This window comes from Haemaphysalis longicornis, unplaced genomic scaffold (assembly GCF_048455015.1).
Source record: "Haemaphysalis longicornis isolate Haplotype H1 unplaced genomic scaffold, Haemaphysalis longicornis Haplotype H1 scaffold_7, whole genome shotgun sequence".
Classification (NCBI taxonomy): Eukaryota; Metazoa; Arthropoda; class Arachnida; order Ixodida; family Ixodidae; genus Haemaphysalis; species Haemaphysalis longicornis.
In genome coordinates, this window is record NW_027526422.1 from 145,985,210 (window position 1) to 146,002,199 (window position 16,990).

Here is a 16,990-nt window from a genome sequence, read left to right on the forward strand (position 1 = left end):
CATGTTACAGATTTACAGGTGGTCAAAATTAATCCGGAGCCCTCCACTACGGCGCACCTCATCGCCTGCCTTGCGCCGACGCGTTACATCCTACAATAAATCAAATTACGGTAAATCTGTTTGTTTTTTCGCGCACTCCGTGGACTGCGTCCAGCTTTGCAGGTCATCCTTCTTCGCAGAGTGGGAGGGCACTAATTTTTCCACCCATTTTTTTGTTTTTAATTATTGATTTCATTATTATTTTATTTTAATGAATTGTCGCCATTTACGCATTTATAACGATTAGAAATGGGATTATCGCTAAATTTGCATTATTGTGGAAATTCAGGGCTTTACATGGCTGTCACTTTCGCATAAATTCCTTCATATATTTATAAAACTATAGGTGGAACTTCCGGAAAATAAGCAGTATTGTGGAAACGCCACGCGTTACTCGTTTGGCGTATTTTTGTAATTCTTTATTATTTTTATTTTTTAGCTTTTCAAAACTTCGTACGGCGAATAACCTCCATTTACGTTATTATGAGGATTACATTTAGAGCTTTCGGGAAATCTGCATTACTGTGGAAATTCAGAGGGGTAGACGGTTTGGAATGTTCCGTGATTATTGTATGGTTTTCTTATTTTTTTATTTTTGCTAAATTTTGTTCCACCAATTATCTCGATTTACGCTACTGCAAGAATTACAGGTGGAACTTCCACGACATCTGCCTTTTTGTGAAAATGCAGGCCGTTACACGGTCCTGGCCGTAGGGGTACTCGGCAAAGAAGGGTATGCATTAAAAGGCACGTGCAGTAGTGACCAAGGAGCAAATATTGTGTGGTCATTGCGAGTCTATAACAGAGTAGATTGCAGCGCACACGCGATGAACACTGTATCGCGAAACCCGTTTCCCGAGGAATTCGTCGCCAGTGATATATCTGTTGGTTAGGGAAACGGTACGGGCGAACAAAGCCGTTGTAATTTTTTTAAAAGCAAAGTGGTTTTCCTTGCGAGCGTAAGCAAATTGTCAGTCAGGAAGTCCGTACCAGGTGGAATTCGAAGGTATCTTTGCTAAATTCTTTTCCCAGTTCAAGGAGATAGAAGCTCTATTGGAGCCAAGGAACAAACCTGTGATGTAAAGTGTGGACAAAACAACACATAAAGAGTTAATCGAGTTCGTGCAACGCTTCAAAGATGCTAGCGACACGTACGAAGAGAAAAGACGTCGCACACTTCCTTTGGTCGTGCTCCCTGCTTGCGCGCTGGAGAAACATTTTGCACGTGCTCTGGTGTCTGCAGAAGATGCAGTGAAAATTCGGAAGCTGAAGGCCCGTGCTTGTCATTTGCTGAATACAAAGCTGAACAGTTCCCCATCTTCGCAAGGCGACCACATTTTTGTGACCTCAGTTCCGCCAACTGCGCATGTTTCCCGAGCACAAGCGCCTTGAAGTCTAGGCGCACATCAGGGAGCTGCTTGCACGTCTCACTGAACTATTGACCGTAAGTGACGATGAAACTAGCGATGGCGTAGGAAAGCCCGCTTCGAAAAGTAGGTGCCTAGGTTTGCTTCAAGACTGTTGTGTAGAGGAGGATGACAAGGCAGCTACAGATCAATTGGGGGAGTGTCTCTGCACGGAAAGAAGGACTACTCGTGTTCAGGCCTGTCTGAGCTTTGTTATTTCTTGAGAGCGCAGGAGAACGGATTCCCAAAACTGCCCCTCCTATCCAAACTCATGCTGTGCATCCCTGCTACAAGTGCTAGCAGCGATCGGCACTTCGGCACAGCAGGCTACAACATGTAAGATGCGCCTGTCTCAAGAAGGGTCCATGAACAATTTGTTGCTTCTGCGCAAAGAGAGGTAGGAAGGACCACGAAATGGAACGAAAGCTGCAATAATTCCTCAAGAGTTGCATAAGTAAACATATCTACTGTTCTCGGAATCATTTAAACGATCCTCGGTGCTCTTGATTTCGAAAACTGTTGCAAATGAAGTGCATATGTTGCGGGATTCTCGGAAATAGACCTTCAAATGAGAATATTTAAGACACAGAAAGCGCGCTCCAAGTTCAAAATAACTCAAATCCAAAGCAGTATATTTATGTTTACGTCTTTAGGCTAAACACAGCAAACTTTGTCTGGTTCATGTTTATAGCCTTTCGTACTGGGGTTGATATTTAAATATAGTCTGGCAACCTCGGGCTTATTCATTAAATTCAGCTCAGCTCGGGTATATCACGGGCTCATTTTTTAAAAGTTTGTTGGGCTCGGGCCCGACTCGGGTTCAAATTTCAAACGCACGTGAGGTTTGGGCCCGGCGCACGTTCACATTTTAAAAAACGGGTCGGGCCTGGGCCGGCCCGGGTCGTGTTTCTTTCTGTTCGGGTCGGACCGGGCGTAGAAATTGCAGCCGGTGCAGTGCTCTAGGCTACCTACACTCAACGTAAACCAATATTGCGGAATCTCAGGTGATCTGAAGAGTCACGACATTATCTTTTGTATTTAAACGCAGCGAATAGATGGTCGCACAAAAAAAAAAATCTCTTTCGATATCGCTCCGACTGAATATTTGTGAATGAAATGTCAGTAAAGACCCAATTACGAAGAGCGGAACCCTGAAGTTGAAAATCATATTTCGTACGTAATAAAACTTAAGACCATTGTTTCATTAAATCGCGAGAATGGATTTGGTTGGCTACGGGTCAAACCAAATAAGATTATTTGACTTGAGTTTACCTGTACAGTTAGTTTAGATATTAACAGTTGTGCCAGCTGTTGCTTTATAGGTTTTGAATAAAAGGCGCTGGCGTTGCAACCAGACCCACAAAAAATGGCGCAGCATCCTTGGAGATTGTAGCGGTGGTCTCCGAGGCATATTTACTTTTTGTGCGTTGTTGCCCTGCGGCTGTTGGTTTATAACGGTGTTCCTTTGAGGCGTTGCAATTGAGCATTGAAAAAAGCTGTCGTTGAGCTCATACAATTAGTTTTTATTGCATTCCGTTTATCGGCATAAGCTAATTACGCAGATAGGAGGCAGAAGTCGAGTGGGGAAAAGGTGCCAGTGAAATGCATTTGTTTGCCTTGTTTTTCTTGCTATATAGCTCACCTGATAAATGACCTTGTTTCAAGGTAGAAGAGTGTTAATTTGTTTAGACGCTACAATTCACTGTGTATCTAAGCAGGTCAATGCATTGGCCATTCACACGTCTGAAATCTGTTTAATGCGCTATATTACATAGAATAGCGGAAACAGCCCTACGTTATGCTCATTGGCGCATGCTATGCGAAATAACTAAATAGCATAGTTTTCCATATAGTAAGTTAAAACTCAAATGTGACTACAAAGGTTAAAAAGTATTTTTGCACAAATGGTCGAGGCTGGTGCGATGTAAGTGCTATTTTTTTATAACGTCCACATAATAAGTTATGCTCAAGTGCCGACATAAATATAAACACTTTTTTTCAGACGATATTTATATTGAACGAATCCTTTGCGCATGAGCCGCTTCCTTTGTGGAAACAATAATCAGTAAAAAAAATCATGAACAGCGTTTATGATAAAGCGTCCTTATGTTGAACCAAGGTCATCCGTTGAACGTTCACACACGGCGAAACCCAATCCAGGGGCCAACGGCCGGTGCAGAGCCCATTCCACACGAGCACAGTTCCAGGGAGCCCTGCATTGACGAACAATACAACATAACTGTAATATATGTTAGCGTCACCGCACCTCCAGCATCACACAATGTCAAGTGAACTTGCAAGGTTCTCGGTGAATTTGAAATCGAGAAGACATTTCTTAATCACCGCCTACAAGGCGTCCTAACATCAGCGGTGACGAATCGAAAAATTTTGCTTAAAAAGGTCTTTCTAGTGCCCTTGCAAACCACAAGTAGCATTTCGTGATACAATTGCTTAGTAGCCAACACAATTCAATTCAATAACTAAGGTGACAGCATAACAAAATTTGCTTCAACACCTTTTAAGAAAATTTGTTGCAATTAATAGCAATAAAGCCTGGTTTGGCCATTACAGCACACTTTGTGGAACGTTTCCCGAAGATGTTTTATTGTAGTTTGCCGTCGTTATCTTCATCTTCACTCTTAGAGCACCGTACTGCAGTTTCGAAGGGTTTATGAGAAGACTTCCAGGACAAAAACCGACTCAAGAAGCTTTGATACTACCAATGGTGCAAGCGGGAACGAGAAACCTAACCAACAGGTCATAGTTGCTGATCAGTATCGTGGGCTATCTTTGGCCTCTCTTTGAACTTTAACCAATATGTTTCTATCTTCCTAACTCTACCCTATGAAAAGCGCAGCGCCTGTTAATCCCCGAAGGGAAGGTGCAATAACGTGCACATGGGCTCACTTACTTTGTGCGTGCAGTACTCTCACTATAGGTGCCGATCTTAGCACTCCTCTAACCTAACCAATAAAACAAAATTCACCTCCCTCTGTCTACACTTTTGCAACCGTGTGTTGCTGGCACCGCCTCTCGGCGCCATGTTCCCAAGTGTCGCCCTCAACCTATTTTTGTGGGTGTGTTTTAGTGGCGGGGTAAAATTATCAACAATGAAAGAGCACAACCACAAATGAATCCAAGCAATGAAATTGCCCAGAAACACGAGCTCTGTTTTGCGGTATTTATGAGTGCACCGAATACTCAACCACATTAGCGCCGTTTGTAGCTTGTGCCAGAGGGAGAGAGAGAGAGAGAAGACATTTTAATAACCGTGTCCACTTTCATACTGTACATCTCGACTGGTCTACACAATCTGGTGCGGTTATTCAAGAATGGCATATGCGTGGTCGCCATGGCCTTAACAACACGCTTGTACCTTCCGTCTTGTCTTAACAAGCCATGGTGTTGGCATACGGGCTCCTCTGTGGTTGGCCTGTGGCTTTAAAGTTGCATTGTTCTATCGAGGTTGTAAATTTGGTGAAATGTCCTGTTGCAAAAAAATTATTTTTAATTGCTTTGGTTTCGCGCCCGTACTGGGTCGGGAAGGGGTGGGAGCATATGCTGACTATTAAATTTAGTAAGGGAAAGTAAGAAGACCGTGACACCCCTTTACATCCAAGCGGGCCATTCGCGCCAGAGCGCCCAGTATGTGACGCACACGGACACGTGCACATTCATGAAACGGAACAGAGCTGAAGCCATTGCCGCTGCTGGTATCGAGCGACATGCTCACCAGCGCCACTACGACGCGCAGCTCTGCCGTTTAAAAATTTTACGGCAACCTCGACTGGCCTGAAGGGCTGCGAAGAGATTTAAAAGGTAGGGCGGCGCAAACAGTCAGCAAGAATCTCATAACACACATCTTACTTCTTGTCTGCTTCACGAAACTGTGCAAATCTGAACTCGTCCCAACATCCCAGTCCTGCTTATACTTTTGAATAGACCTGTATGTACCGTTTGCTACAGGAGAATAGTGAAAAAATATTCTTCTTGTGGCCCCTTTCCAACCATGTGCCTCTTCATCGAGCAGCGCACATGATATCCGTTGTGGAAAGGAAGCTGGATGGTTTGTTTGCGCCGTCATGGCCATATTCAATATACAGATGGATCCTACCCGAACTGGTTGCGCAAAACACATTGTTGTGCCTGTCCTGTTTTTTTATGAATGGACAAGGCGTGTCCTAGAGGAGCTTGTATTTACAAGTAAATCGAAAGAAATTATAATAAAAAAAGCTTGTCAATGGCGGGCGAATGGAATAATTGGCCATGTAAGGGTCATGTTTCGCTTGCATCAAAAAACTGGTAGGTGAAGTCTAAGACTTGCAAACTCAAAGGGGACGAAACGAAGAAAATACAAAAGGCTGTTGAAACGACACATTAAACACAGGAAAAAAAGAGATGTAACTGCACAATGAATGAAGAGGGAGTAACTCTCATCCAGTGCATTTCGCGTTGCATGCTCTGGAATAAATTTTTTTTCTTCTCCTCCGCCGCGCCAAGATGTGAGATTCAGAGCGAGGCTGGCAATCCGACGGGTTGGCGAACTATAGATCATTCCTGGAAATTTCCGGGCTTTACGTGACGAAGCTACAACTTGGATATGAGGCGCGCCGTAGTTGAGGGCTCAGGAATAATTAGCCTACCTTTGGATCTTTAACGTGCAGCAGTTCATCCGTGAATCAGATTTAGCGCGTCTTCCGGAAACAAATCTTAGACCTCCCAAGTGCCACTGGCCACAACAGTAATTATTGACCTTATTGACGAGAGGACCGTCCGTCCTGAGTACGGCTTTAGCAGTTGTCAATAAAGGACAAGGAACAGCCCGTCAAGAAAGTCGTTGTTTGTTTTAGAGAGAGTTCAATATACTCGGGTTTTACTTGTAATTTTCTCCTCTATTTAACTGAGTAATACCTCTTGCGATCGTCCCAGGTCGACGTAAAATTGGTGCACCAGTCGAGCAATAACGTAGGTCAGCATCAACTCGGCCATAGGCATTCCGAGGCATTTACGAGGCCCCAAGCCAGATGGTTGGTAAGCCATCTTTGGAATGTTTTTCTTGTTCTCTGGAGAAAACCTGCATTTAAAAATGTTTTTGGTTAGCTCTTTGTAGGTAACATCGCGAACAAAGAGCTACACTTCGAACAAAGAGCTACATCTCCACCAAAACGGTGGTGCTGATTTTTAAGTTGGAAACCGTGGGAATAAACCGACTTTATACATTCATGGCTGCTATGCGCACAGATTAAATACGTTTCAAACTTTAAAGTACCACTATAGCTTTAAAATATCGAAAACAGGTAGGAAATTGCAACTTGGCGACAAGGGCGCGATTGCTTTTCTGGCGCACCTCAGTTAAGCTCAGTTTCCGCCAGTAGCGTAGCTCAGTCATACCATCTTGGTTTCGCTTAGAATGAAATGCCTAAGTCCGCTTTTTTTGTAACTTGCCGCGTTATACTTTCTCCAAGTGCAGACACAACGACGACAAATTGCCTAGGACACCAAAGTGACTATGGTAAATAAAGGGCCTTCTAAACTAAAAAATATCAAAACTTGGAATCCTACTTAAGCATACCGGTATAGAGTGCCATGAAGGCACAAGCGGCATGCTGTGCTGCCAAAGGTTACCAAAGCTCCTTATCTTCAACAAAAAAAAAACAATCTTGTTGCAGTCCAGGCGAAAAAAGCAGAGATATTGCATTGGCCGCACTAGTTTCTTTAAAAATATTTAGCGAGAAGTGATATCCACTTTAATACAATCGTATTCAAAAATCTCCGGTCTTCAGCATGGCTGTTTTTACTGTAATTCGCCGCTCTTGAATGAAGGTGTAAATTAGCAAAGAACAATAATTTCTTTTCAAGCTAAGAAATAAATACCGATACATTCCTCTCAACTTCAAAGAAAGATCGAAATCAAGCAGCATAAACGCATCTCGATTGCAAAAGGTAGTTTTGAGCAAATGGGAATATGTTGGGAACAACATGCGATGTGCCGAGAAGACGTGTCCGCAGCCTTCGTGAGCGTTACGTGACTGTTCGGGATCACAGCTGTATGCATTACACAACGGTCACATATTGTGTAGAGAAATGCCCATAGAAACAATTTATACGTAATCGTTTGGAGTCATTTCTGTAACAATCTTTTTACTGCACAAGTATTACTCTACATAAAACGATTTATTTTACATACTCGTGCACGAGTTGCACAAGGGCTGTATGGCGTAGATATGTTATTGTTTGGACTTGCAATGGTGCTACAATATGTTTAATACGCGGTTGTACCCATAGTTCCTCCGCAATAAATGATGAAGCATGTAGGCAAAAGGATATCGGCTGCAACACTATCTTAATAGAGACAAATAGTTCCAAAAGCTAGACCACTGTTTTAGCCTAGACATGTCTTATTCGGCAAAATGTCGTCACGACGCGTAACAGCTGGTGTAATTTTAAAGTGTAGTGACGTGCACCTCATCTTCTAGCAGCGCCACTATCTTCATTCGCATCATCCCACCATCATCACCGGGGTTTGCCCCGCTGTGCGGGCAGTGCCACGCGCCACAGAACAGATGGAACACGACCTAGCGCCTGGGCGGTAGCTCGTCTTCGCCGCTCTAGAAGTTCCGGCCGGGCCTTGCGCACCCGCAAGAGATGTAGGAGAGCCACAGTGCATAACCGAGTCCACGGCTCCCTTTCCTACAAGTACTGACCCGGACGGGCTCCCCCCTGGTGCGGGGCGCGTTAAGATGAGTGCGTTAACATATACAGTGTAGAGTGCGCAAAAAATATGTACAGGGATGTATAGTACAGCCAATTCACAGGTGTGTCCGCATTAGAGTTGAGACAGTGAGCAGTCCTGGTCTATCCGGTGAGAGCGTCCGGGGAGTAGATGCGTCTCGGGTGGCCTTCACTGGGAGTGGAGCCGAGGTCGAGGTGGCGCAGGGTGCAGCAGTTCCGAAGGAAAAGCGGCGCGAGCCACCGCCACTGCGCATACGAGGCGACGCTGGCAGAATGGGAGCTCGTCTTGCGGTCACTCGCAGGCACACTGAAGTTCAGCCGCATGTGCGAACAGGCCGGTATTCACGACGATGAAGTCCTGAGCACGGGTTGAGGTGCAGCCCCGTGGCGCGGGCCGGACGTGCGGCCGTTGCAAGACGCGTGCACTGACCTCGGCCACAGCGAGACGTCCAATTCCCAGAACGATGCTGAGCAGCCGCACAAATCCTGAGTCGCCGTCCACCGCGTGCGTGCGAGAGACGTTGGGCAAAGCGGTGCTGATGACCCGCGGGAGTTCACCGCAGGAGTGCCAGCGACGAAACTCGCCCTTTTGGCAAGTCGTTCGACTTCGATGGCGATGTCGGCGTCGAAGTGCAGCAGCGCGCTTCCTTGGCGGCGACATCAGCGATTGACGACGCAGGAAGTGCTCCACCGGCGTGCCGCGCTTATAGTGCCGCGCTGCGTCAGGTCATTCTGCAGATCACATTCACGGGAATGCTCTCGTGGCGCTTGAGGCAGCGCAGCAGTCGCGGATGCTTCGCCCAAGTGCTCCCCACAGCGCACCAGGGCCTGTTGCTCCGAGAGTCGTGAGGCCGGGATGTAGACGCTATGGCCAGCGGCCTCACTCCCTCTAACCCTCGAACTTCCAGTTTCAGCGCTGACGGAGGCACAATGGTAAACGCGAGTCCACGGGAGTTGACGTTGGGAGCCACGACGCCCATCTCGTGCGAGCTACGCTGCGACTGCACTGGAGCAGGACACTGTTTCAGCGTCGTGTTGTACACGATGCGCGTCGGTGGGGCAGCACTCGACCGGGTTGGGCAATATTAAACGATCACAGAGCACTCACCGGAGCCTGTCCATGGGGTGGTAGAAGGAGAGGAGGAGGGCTGCGGCCAGTTGGCGTCCGTAACGACGTAAGCTGTTAGTCTTGTTGGTGTAAGTGTGGTTGCCATGCTGGACGTGGAGTCCAGGGGGGCTACATTTGTGGCAAGGGACGTGGGCGATGGCGCAGAGGGTACAGTCTGCGGCTGTAAAGCGTGGGCGTAGCGTGCGTGTACCCGTTCCGCTGCAGTCCGAAACAGATCGTCCGTAAGGCCGTAGTGACCGAGCACGGCAGCGCGAAGGTCGTCGTAGGGGGTGGCGCTGGTCGGTGGGAGGACGAGGATGCAGCGGAGCCGCAGCGGAAGCGTCTCCCAGAGGATCTGTGCTTCAGAGGCTGTATGCTCACGTGGTTGAGCCAGAGGGTAGCCTCGAACTTGAAGAACCATCCTCTTACGTGGCGTGTGTCGAACACCGGTTTCGGCGGGTCCCCCCACGTCGCCATGTCGGTGGGCCGCTGGCCGGGTATCAGGCTCGGAACCTCCGGATCACAAACGGCACAGCACATGCCACGGCGGCGTTGAAAGAGAGACGACCACACCACGTAGCAAGGCCGGTTTTATTCGGAACGCCGTGGGGTCCCCATCTACTGATGCCAGGGGCGCGCGAGCCCTCCGGCAGGGCGAGAGCGCTCGTTCTCCTACGTCAGCTGCTACTGTTGGTACTGTGGCTTGCCTCTAGAAAAGCCAGCGCTTAATATTCGACAGGGCCTCGAATAACATTTTCGTAAAAGGTGTTTTGTTAGGCAGTCACTTTTGTGGCGGCGTTTCAAAGCGAACAACAAAACCGTTTTTGGTGGATTTTTTTTATGGCGCGACTTCAGCAAATTCTACAGGAGGGGCCCAGACGGTCTGAGTTCTTCAAAAAGTGCTCTCAAAACAAGAATAATACACAATATTGAAGATTTAGAATCACACGATAACAATACATTTTCCAGACAGCACGTGAAACACGTATAAAAAGTCAGTCTTCGAGCACTCCAAACCACAGTCGCGAAAAATATTACGGTCTATACACACAGCCCGCTTATATAGCCACGCATTACGTCTAAGCTGCACGATTGAAGTTGTGCGACCTTGTTTCTGTATTGTCAGAATGCTGAAGAAATCGAGGAAAGAAAAATCACGTTGAAAATATTTTTTCCGGAAAGCATAATCTAAAATTCCCAGCAAATCACGTTACGTCGTGCAGATATCCCGGAGACGTCAGCAATCGACATTGCAGATGTCCAGGAGACGTACCGTTGGGACCAAATTACATATATTCAACGTTCCTACAACTGCAAAAAACCCGCCTATATCACACAAAGGATAACGTACAATAGACGTCTCATAGTACTTTTATACGCTGTTTACGGGACGTTACCTTAGTGGTACGTCTTATGAATATTGTCGGGGTACGCATGCAAGACGTATGTAGATGTCTGTTCTACATTGGTTTTCTGTCTTTGGCACAAGCATTAGTTTTTTATATTCATGACTTGTGTACATTAGTATTGTATTGTTGAGACGAAACTGTATGCCTGAAATTTAAATTCTTTTTACATTGTTTGGAAGTTTGGCCAGCCCCCTTTCCAAGGTTGCCTACGAGTTGTGGGCATTTATACCTCAAATACATGTCTTACTAGCTATTCAGCACTGTTTGCTGTTACTTGTCACCTGGTTTCTAGATTAATGTGTTTCCACTTTTGAAGTGCTGCATACTGCATGAAGTCTCATATGTGAAGTGCCAAGCTGACCACACTCACTCGCAGAAGCACACGAAGCACAGCTCTAAACAAGAAATGTCGCGTCGAAAACAAGAGGCAGTAAGTAACAGCAAACCAGTCCTGATCAGCACAAGCGCCCTGGACACTAAGGCAACCACAGTAGCGTCATAGAATTGTACCATACAGCACGGCTGTACAGGCCTTCTGCAAATAAACGATCACAGAAACAATTCAAAAATTAAACTAATTAGAATGACAGTCTCCCATCCTATCTGTAAGTACCTGCAGCTGGTAGTAAGAACGCTTTCAAAGTAGACATAAAACACAAAAGAGTTCAGGTAAAACAGGTTATATTGACTTCCAAATTATGTAATATGCTTTCGCAGTACAACCACTTTATTTTCATTCCTATCTGCCCTGGCCCACAGGGTACACATTGTACAATTAGAAGAATAGTACAGATATTCATGACTATAAATAAGTCACACACAGCAGAAACGTTGGCAAAAAATAGCAAGAAAAGCTAACATGTAAACCCATGGTACAAGCAATAGATAGTTATGCAACTTGAAATATCTCACATTAAAATAATTGAGTGAAAAATAACGCAACAAAATTGTGAAAACAAAGAAATGATTGAATGGGGTTATAAGAACAGCATATTTAGGTAACTAAATACTTCACATGCAGTGAAAAGTTTGTGGAACAATAAAACAAAAGCACCTAGGAAACACAGAAGTGGTGTTGAATGGTGGTTGTGAGTGCCATACAAATTTAAGCTACTTTAAATAAACCAACATCTAGGGAAATGGTTACGATCTATTGATCTATAGAAAAGGTGTGTATAAAGAAATCACCGTACGGCAGTTACAAGAGCAATAGAAATTTACGTGATGAAATGATTCACACTTAGTGAAATGGCTGAACAACAATAAAACAACCAAAAACTTTATAAACAACTTTTTGAATTCTGGTTAGGAAAACAAAAAGTTACACTATTTCAATATTTCACACAAAGTTATATGATTTGGGAACAAACAAAAATTAGGGAACACGGAAATCATTAAATATTAGTCACAAGAAGACAGATTTACTTGACTACGTGATTCACACCAAGTGATGCGCTCAAAGAACAATCAAACAAAATGAAAACGCATGGAAGCACGGAAATGATTCAATGGTGGTTCAATGGTGCATGCCTCCATAATCAGTTATGGTAGGGATTCTTGAACAATTTGCGTTCTTCGTTGTGGTGCAAGAAACTGCCAAAATAGTTGCAGACCGGATTGGTTGGAAAGTGAGTAAAAAGTTCATGGTCGAAAGGCTGAAATAAATTTAATACCGCTCCTACCAATAAAAACTAAGAGGCCGCAGGTTGTCGACAAAGCTGATATTTGCGCAGTATGTGACTGACAATAAAAATCTGGGCCCTATGCATTGTCTGGTGAAAGAATTTGATGTCTGTAACAACACGAAGATATCTAGTTACACACAATGCAGGATGCCACTCGCAGGTGGAAAAAAGCGTGTTCCCTGTTTCCCAAACCAGAAGTCCTGCGCCAAGTTGACCGTCAACAGTAGCTTGAGCAGGCGCCTTGTTCAGACTGTTGCAGTAGCACCTCCTTTGCAAGCCAGTTCGTCAGTCTAGTCATGGGTACAGGAAAATCTGTGTTGTTAATACAGCTTTTTAAGACTGGTGTAATACTGAATGGCCGCCTACCATTGTCCCTGAATAAGACAGTGTATTACAGCTGCATCCTACCGGTACTCGCCTACGGGGCAGAAACTCCCAGGCTAACTAAAAGGGTCTAACTTAAATGAACGACGACTTAGCAGGCAATAGAACGCTAGAAGATGGGTATAACATTAAGGGACAGGAAGAGAGCGGAGTGGATATACGTTAATGTCAGCATTGGCACTACTAAGGCAACCTTAACACTAACTATTACAGCTAATGTGAGGTACCACTAAATATAAGAACTATATTTCGTGAATGAAGACTCTGAGGACATTTTAGCCCAGCTACAGGTCCCATCTGAACTTGCAAAATATTTTTCTGTCTATCCTAACCGGTTGGTGGATTGAAGTGACAATATACACACGGATGAAGCCATGTCCACAAAATGTGGCAAAAGGAAACATGCACAAACCCGGACAGCGTCACTGCCATGGACGTATACTTTGTGCAGCAGAATGGTGAGGTGGGCTAGTTGGTATATATGCATAACTAAACCTTCAAAAAGCACATCACTGAAACACTGGTATGTTGTCCTGTTCGCTTGTCCTTCTAGGACTACATTTTTAGTTGAAGTATACGTTGTACAGCGGGAAGCATCGAAGTAGTGCAAGAAAATTTTACAGCACAATCACATTCACACATAGTCTACGTTGCACAAGTCAGCAGCCTGCAACATGTAAGTTATTAGCAAACGGCAGGCCATACACCAGAATCATACTCTGCCTTAAACCTGCGAAATCCCAAATGCTGTGTTACTCTGATCACCAAGGTGTGTTACACATAAATTCATTAGGCTGAAAATTCCAAAACTGACAGAAATTTAACAGCCATTTTTAATATTTTTACTAGGTTCTAAAAGGTTAATTTACGTTTGCGATGCTGCAGTAAGAGTACGAAGCACAACCAGTGCTGCTCATACTACTGTACCAGTTACGACATGCGTGTAGTTCTGACGTTACAAATAAATTCGGGATGCATACACGTTGTTCATTCCAACATTTCACGACCAAACTGAGCGTTCGAACAGATTGAACACTCAATGGAAACGCGAGAAAAGCATCCAGATGGCATTTTAATCTATTGCTGTACTCTCGGAATTCACTGTATTAATATTTTATTTTAATGCTACACGAACGGCAATCTTTCAATTTATTGTGCACGTTTTTTAACCGAAAACTATTATGACGAAAAAAACGGCATCTGCAGAAAGGAAACAAAAACCAATATCACGCTAAAAATACACGATGTGCGTGTAACGCATACACGCTTATATTCGCACACGCACTTGTATTCGCACTCTCCAGCTTTCCTTATTTCATTTCATATCAAAACATTCGCCTACCAAAACAGGACAGAACACAAACACTTCACCAAACCCAGGGCTAGAAATTGCGAGAGAATTGATTCTCTTTGCAAACGCAGCAGCCAGGCACAAAGGTCTAGCGACAAATCTCCGCAACGCACAAAGCGAGTCCCTCAAATCGTTAGGGCTAACCGCTTACGCGTACCGAAGTTCGAGAGCAAATCTCCTACGTTAAATACACATGACAAGAAAACAAGGTTCACTAGTACTCACTTACCTCCACTACTTGGCAGCATTTCTTCGCCCGGTAGATAAATCCATGGTAGTCAAATCACCGAAATAACGAAAGTTGAAGGCGTGCACACCCATACCGTCACCGGCCTGTAGCACGCGTATCGATAGGCCTCCTGCGCTTGAGTTTTGGCGACATGCAGCGCCCCTAGCGGCCGACGCCTATGGGTAGTACAAAAGCAGACGACCCTCGCCGCCATCCATGTGTTTTCAATTACAAGCCAGAGTGAAAGTTGGTTGTGGCGCTTTGTGGCGTGTTTAAATGACTGCATACTGTATGAAATAGACTTTAAAGTAGTTGCAGAGGCTAAACAAAATAATATCTTCTAAAAGAAGCCGATTTGTCGGCTTTCTTTTCAGCGAGCTGTCGCGGTTGCAGCGGCGTGGGACAGTATCGCCAAGTCGGGTGGTTTAACTGTTTGACGACAGTAACAGTTTTTTCTTCTTGCGTGCGGTCAAAAAAGGTAAGTTCCCGAGTAGCATAAACATGGAACGCTGCTCATCCTATATCCTGAGGTAACTGCAAAAGGTTGATTCAGCGGGAGCATGCAAGCGAACGCAAGAATTGCGCAGCCCACTGAGCTGACACTGCTGGCCTGGCACCGCCTTTGAAACGAGTGGAAATTTTGTTTCGTAATTTCGCAAACTAAATGATTCTTGCGTAACGTTTTATGCCGCACGATTTACAAACGGCAGCTGGGTACATGTCTACTAGCGAGTAGATGGGGCAATAGCGCCAAATAAACAAATTAAGCGCTATTAAAGCGCGCAAAACATGCACCAAATTACACGCCCGCTGCCTGCAGAGATAAGTACTTCTATAACATCACATAACACAGCATAACATAACACAGCCGCATACACAGCACGGGGCCCCGAATATTTACATACGATCATCACTGACTGTGTTGGTTTTCTAGGGCAGGGGTCGTCGTATCTGAACGCCGACAGGCCAGTTTTGATTTCAAATGGAGTTAGACAGCGAGACAAGAACAGAGAATTGGCGTCCTCCAGATGAATTGACCCCCCTCCATCTTCACACTCCCCCAGATTATTGTCAAATATTATTAAAAATTTGCTGAATTTTTCCCTTTGCATTCAAAGCCCCCTCCCCCTCCCACCCGATTTACCTTCCAGCCCTCCGCCGTGTCGGCTGCATGCAAGTCGGCCCTACAATTCAAAACGTTGCTGACCCTCATTCTAGCCTATTAAGTGCGAACTGGGAATATAGGATGCAAGAACGTAATTAAGTAAAGTTAGAGCAAACAAGGAAAGCGAGCGGCCTCTTAGTTCGCCCGACCACTTTGTTTTATGGCCACTAATTTCGGAATCGCTAAATAGATTTCACCCTTCTGACGGTCGCGGCATTTTGTCACTGAGACACGCAACAAAACGGCAAGCCAATGCTGCACCATGTATTCGTAACGGCGACGCAAACGAGCACTGTTTAATGAAAGTCATAGTGTGCAGGTACGCGAGCCTGCGGTCCGCCGGACTCGCTGGGTTTTTAAAGCGCGATCATCGCCGATTGCGTCACCCTTCTTTTTTAATCGGCTGTTTCTGAGAAGTCTTTGTCACCTAGAGTATTAGTTTAAACTAGAAATTTCACTTCATATTTCACTTCGTACGACCATCGGTCGGTGAACCTGTCAGTAGCAGATGCCGTCACGGTCCCGGCACTTTCGTCGGCGCTGTAAACGTGTTTAGCGCTGCCAAGCTTTTTCCCCAAATGCCAAGTTGATCGCTGAAATATATCAGGCGCGTCGGGGATGACCTGGTGACCACGTCGCTAAATAATCGGGAGCGTCGAGCTCATTTTGCTTCTGTCTACACGCGGTCCTATGGGACCCGTGCAGCCTTGTACTACCCGGAAGTACAGCCCGGAAGCCGCTTGCGCAGCGCCCCCTGGGCAGCGCAGGAGGCCTATACGGAGTGCAGTTAATACACTGTCGGACGATCGGACTCGCCCCGCAGCGACTTCCTGTCTCACGTTCGTCCGAGGGAAAAACTAGTTCCTGAAAGACAGCCACCTTCATGGAAGAAGAAAAATATTAGGAGGGAGCATGACGTCAGGCGGCACAGCTTTGGCAAGCCAACCTCCTCTGACGCCGCATTCTCTCTCCTCGGGCTCCTCCCTCGCAATGCATTATGGAAGATGCACCACTCTCAGGCCCGCGGTAGTATTTAGTGGCTCCGGCTGGCTGCCGGTGGAGGTTGAGGAGAGTGGCGTTGCCGAAGGCGCCGTACGAGATTTTTCGCCAGCGTTGCGCTCCCACCCTCGTATCGTGGAAGTACTGTCGCTGTTCGAAGCGACACGATACGTAGATCCCATGCTCAGGGAGCACCTTCACGTGCTGCGAGCCGAATTTGACGCTTACCGCTGGAAACACGACCGGATTTGCTCGAACGCGCCGCTGTAAACATTCACAAGCACGGAGCGGCCTACGGCTGCGTGGTGTTTGTCAGGGGTGCTTTGACGATTGCGTTTCGAATTTTGCTGGGAGTTATCGCGCCACCTTCCCTTTACATCATAGCGCTGTAACGAGTGTCACATCAGCTGAGAGGTGGTGCGAAAAGCTTTGGTTTCGCTCGCGTGCGCATTTGCATACATTCGCCGTATCGGCCGCTCCGGC

The 16,990-nt window shown here is 45.9% G+C and overlaps 1 protein-coding gene across 1 annotated transcript in view; it reads right to left on the reverse strand.

Moving 5' to 3' along the window:
• Nucleotides 1–2,984: 2,984 nt before the first annotated feature.
• The window catches only part of LOC144147101 (cytochrome P450 3A6-like), a 73,236-nt gene continuing 59,230 nt past the window's right edge, over nt 2,985–16,990 (reverse strand). Inside the window, exons 13-14 of the mRNA XM_077679161.1 lie at nt 6,357–6,519; nt 2,985–3,658 (exon numbers count right to left, since the gene is read on the reverse strand). Of these exons, the coding sequence (XP_077535287.1) occupies nt 3,581–3,658; nt 6,357–6,519 (241 nt within the window). The 3' untranslated portion in view covers nt 2,985–3,580. The remainder of the gene's footprint in view (nt 3,659–6,356; nt 6,520–16,990) is intronic.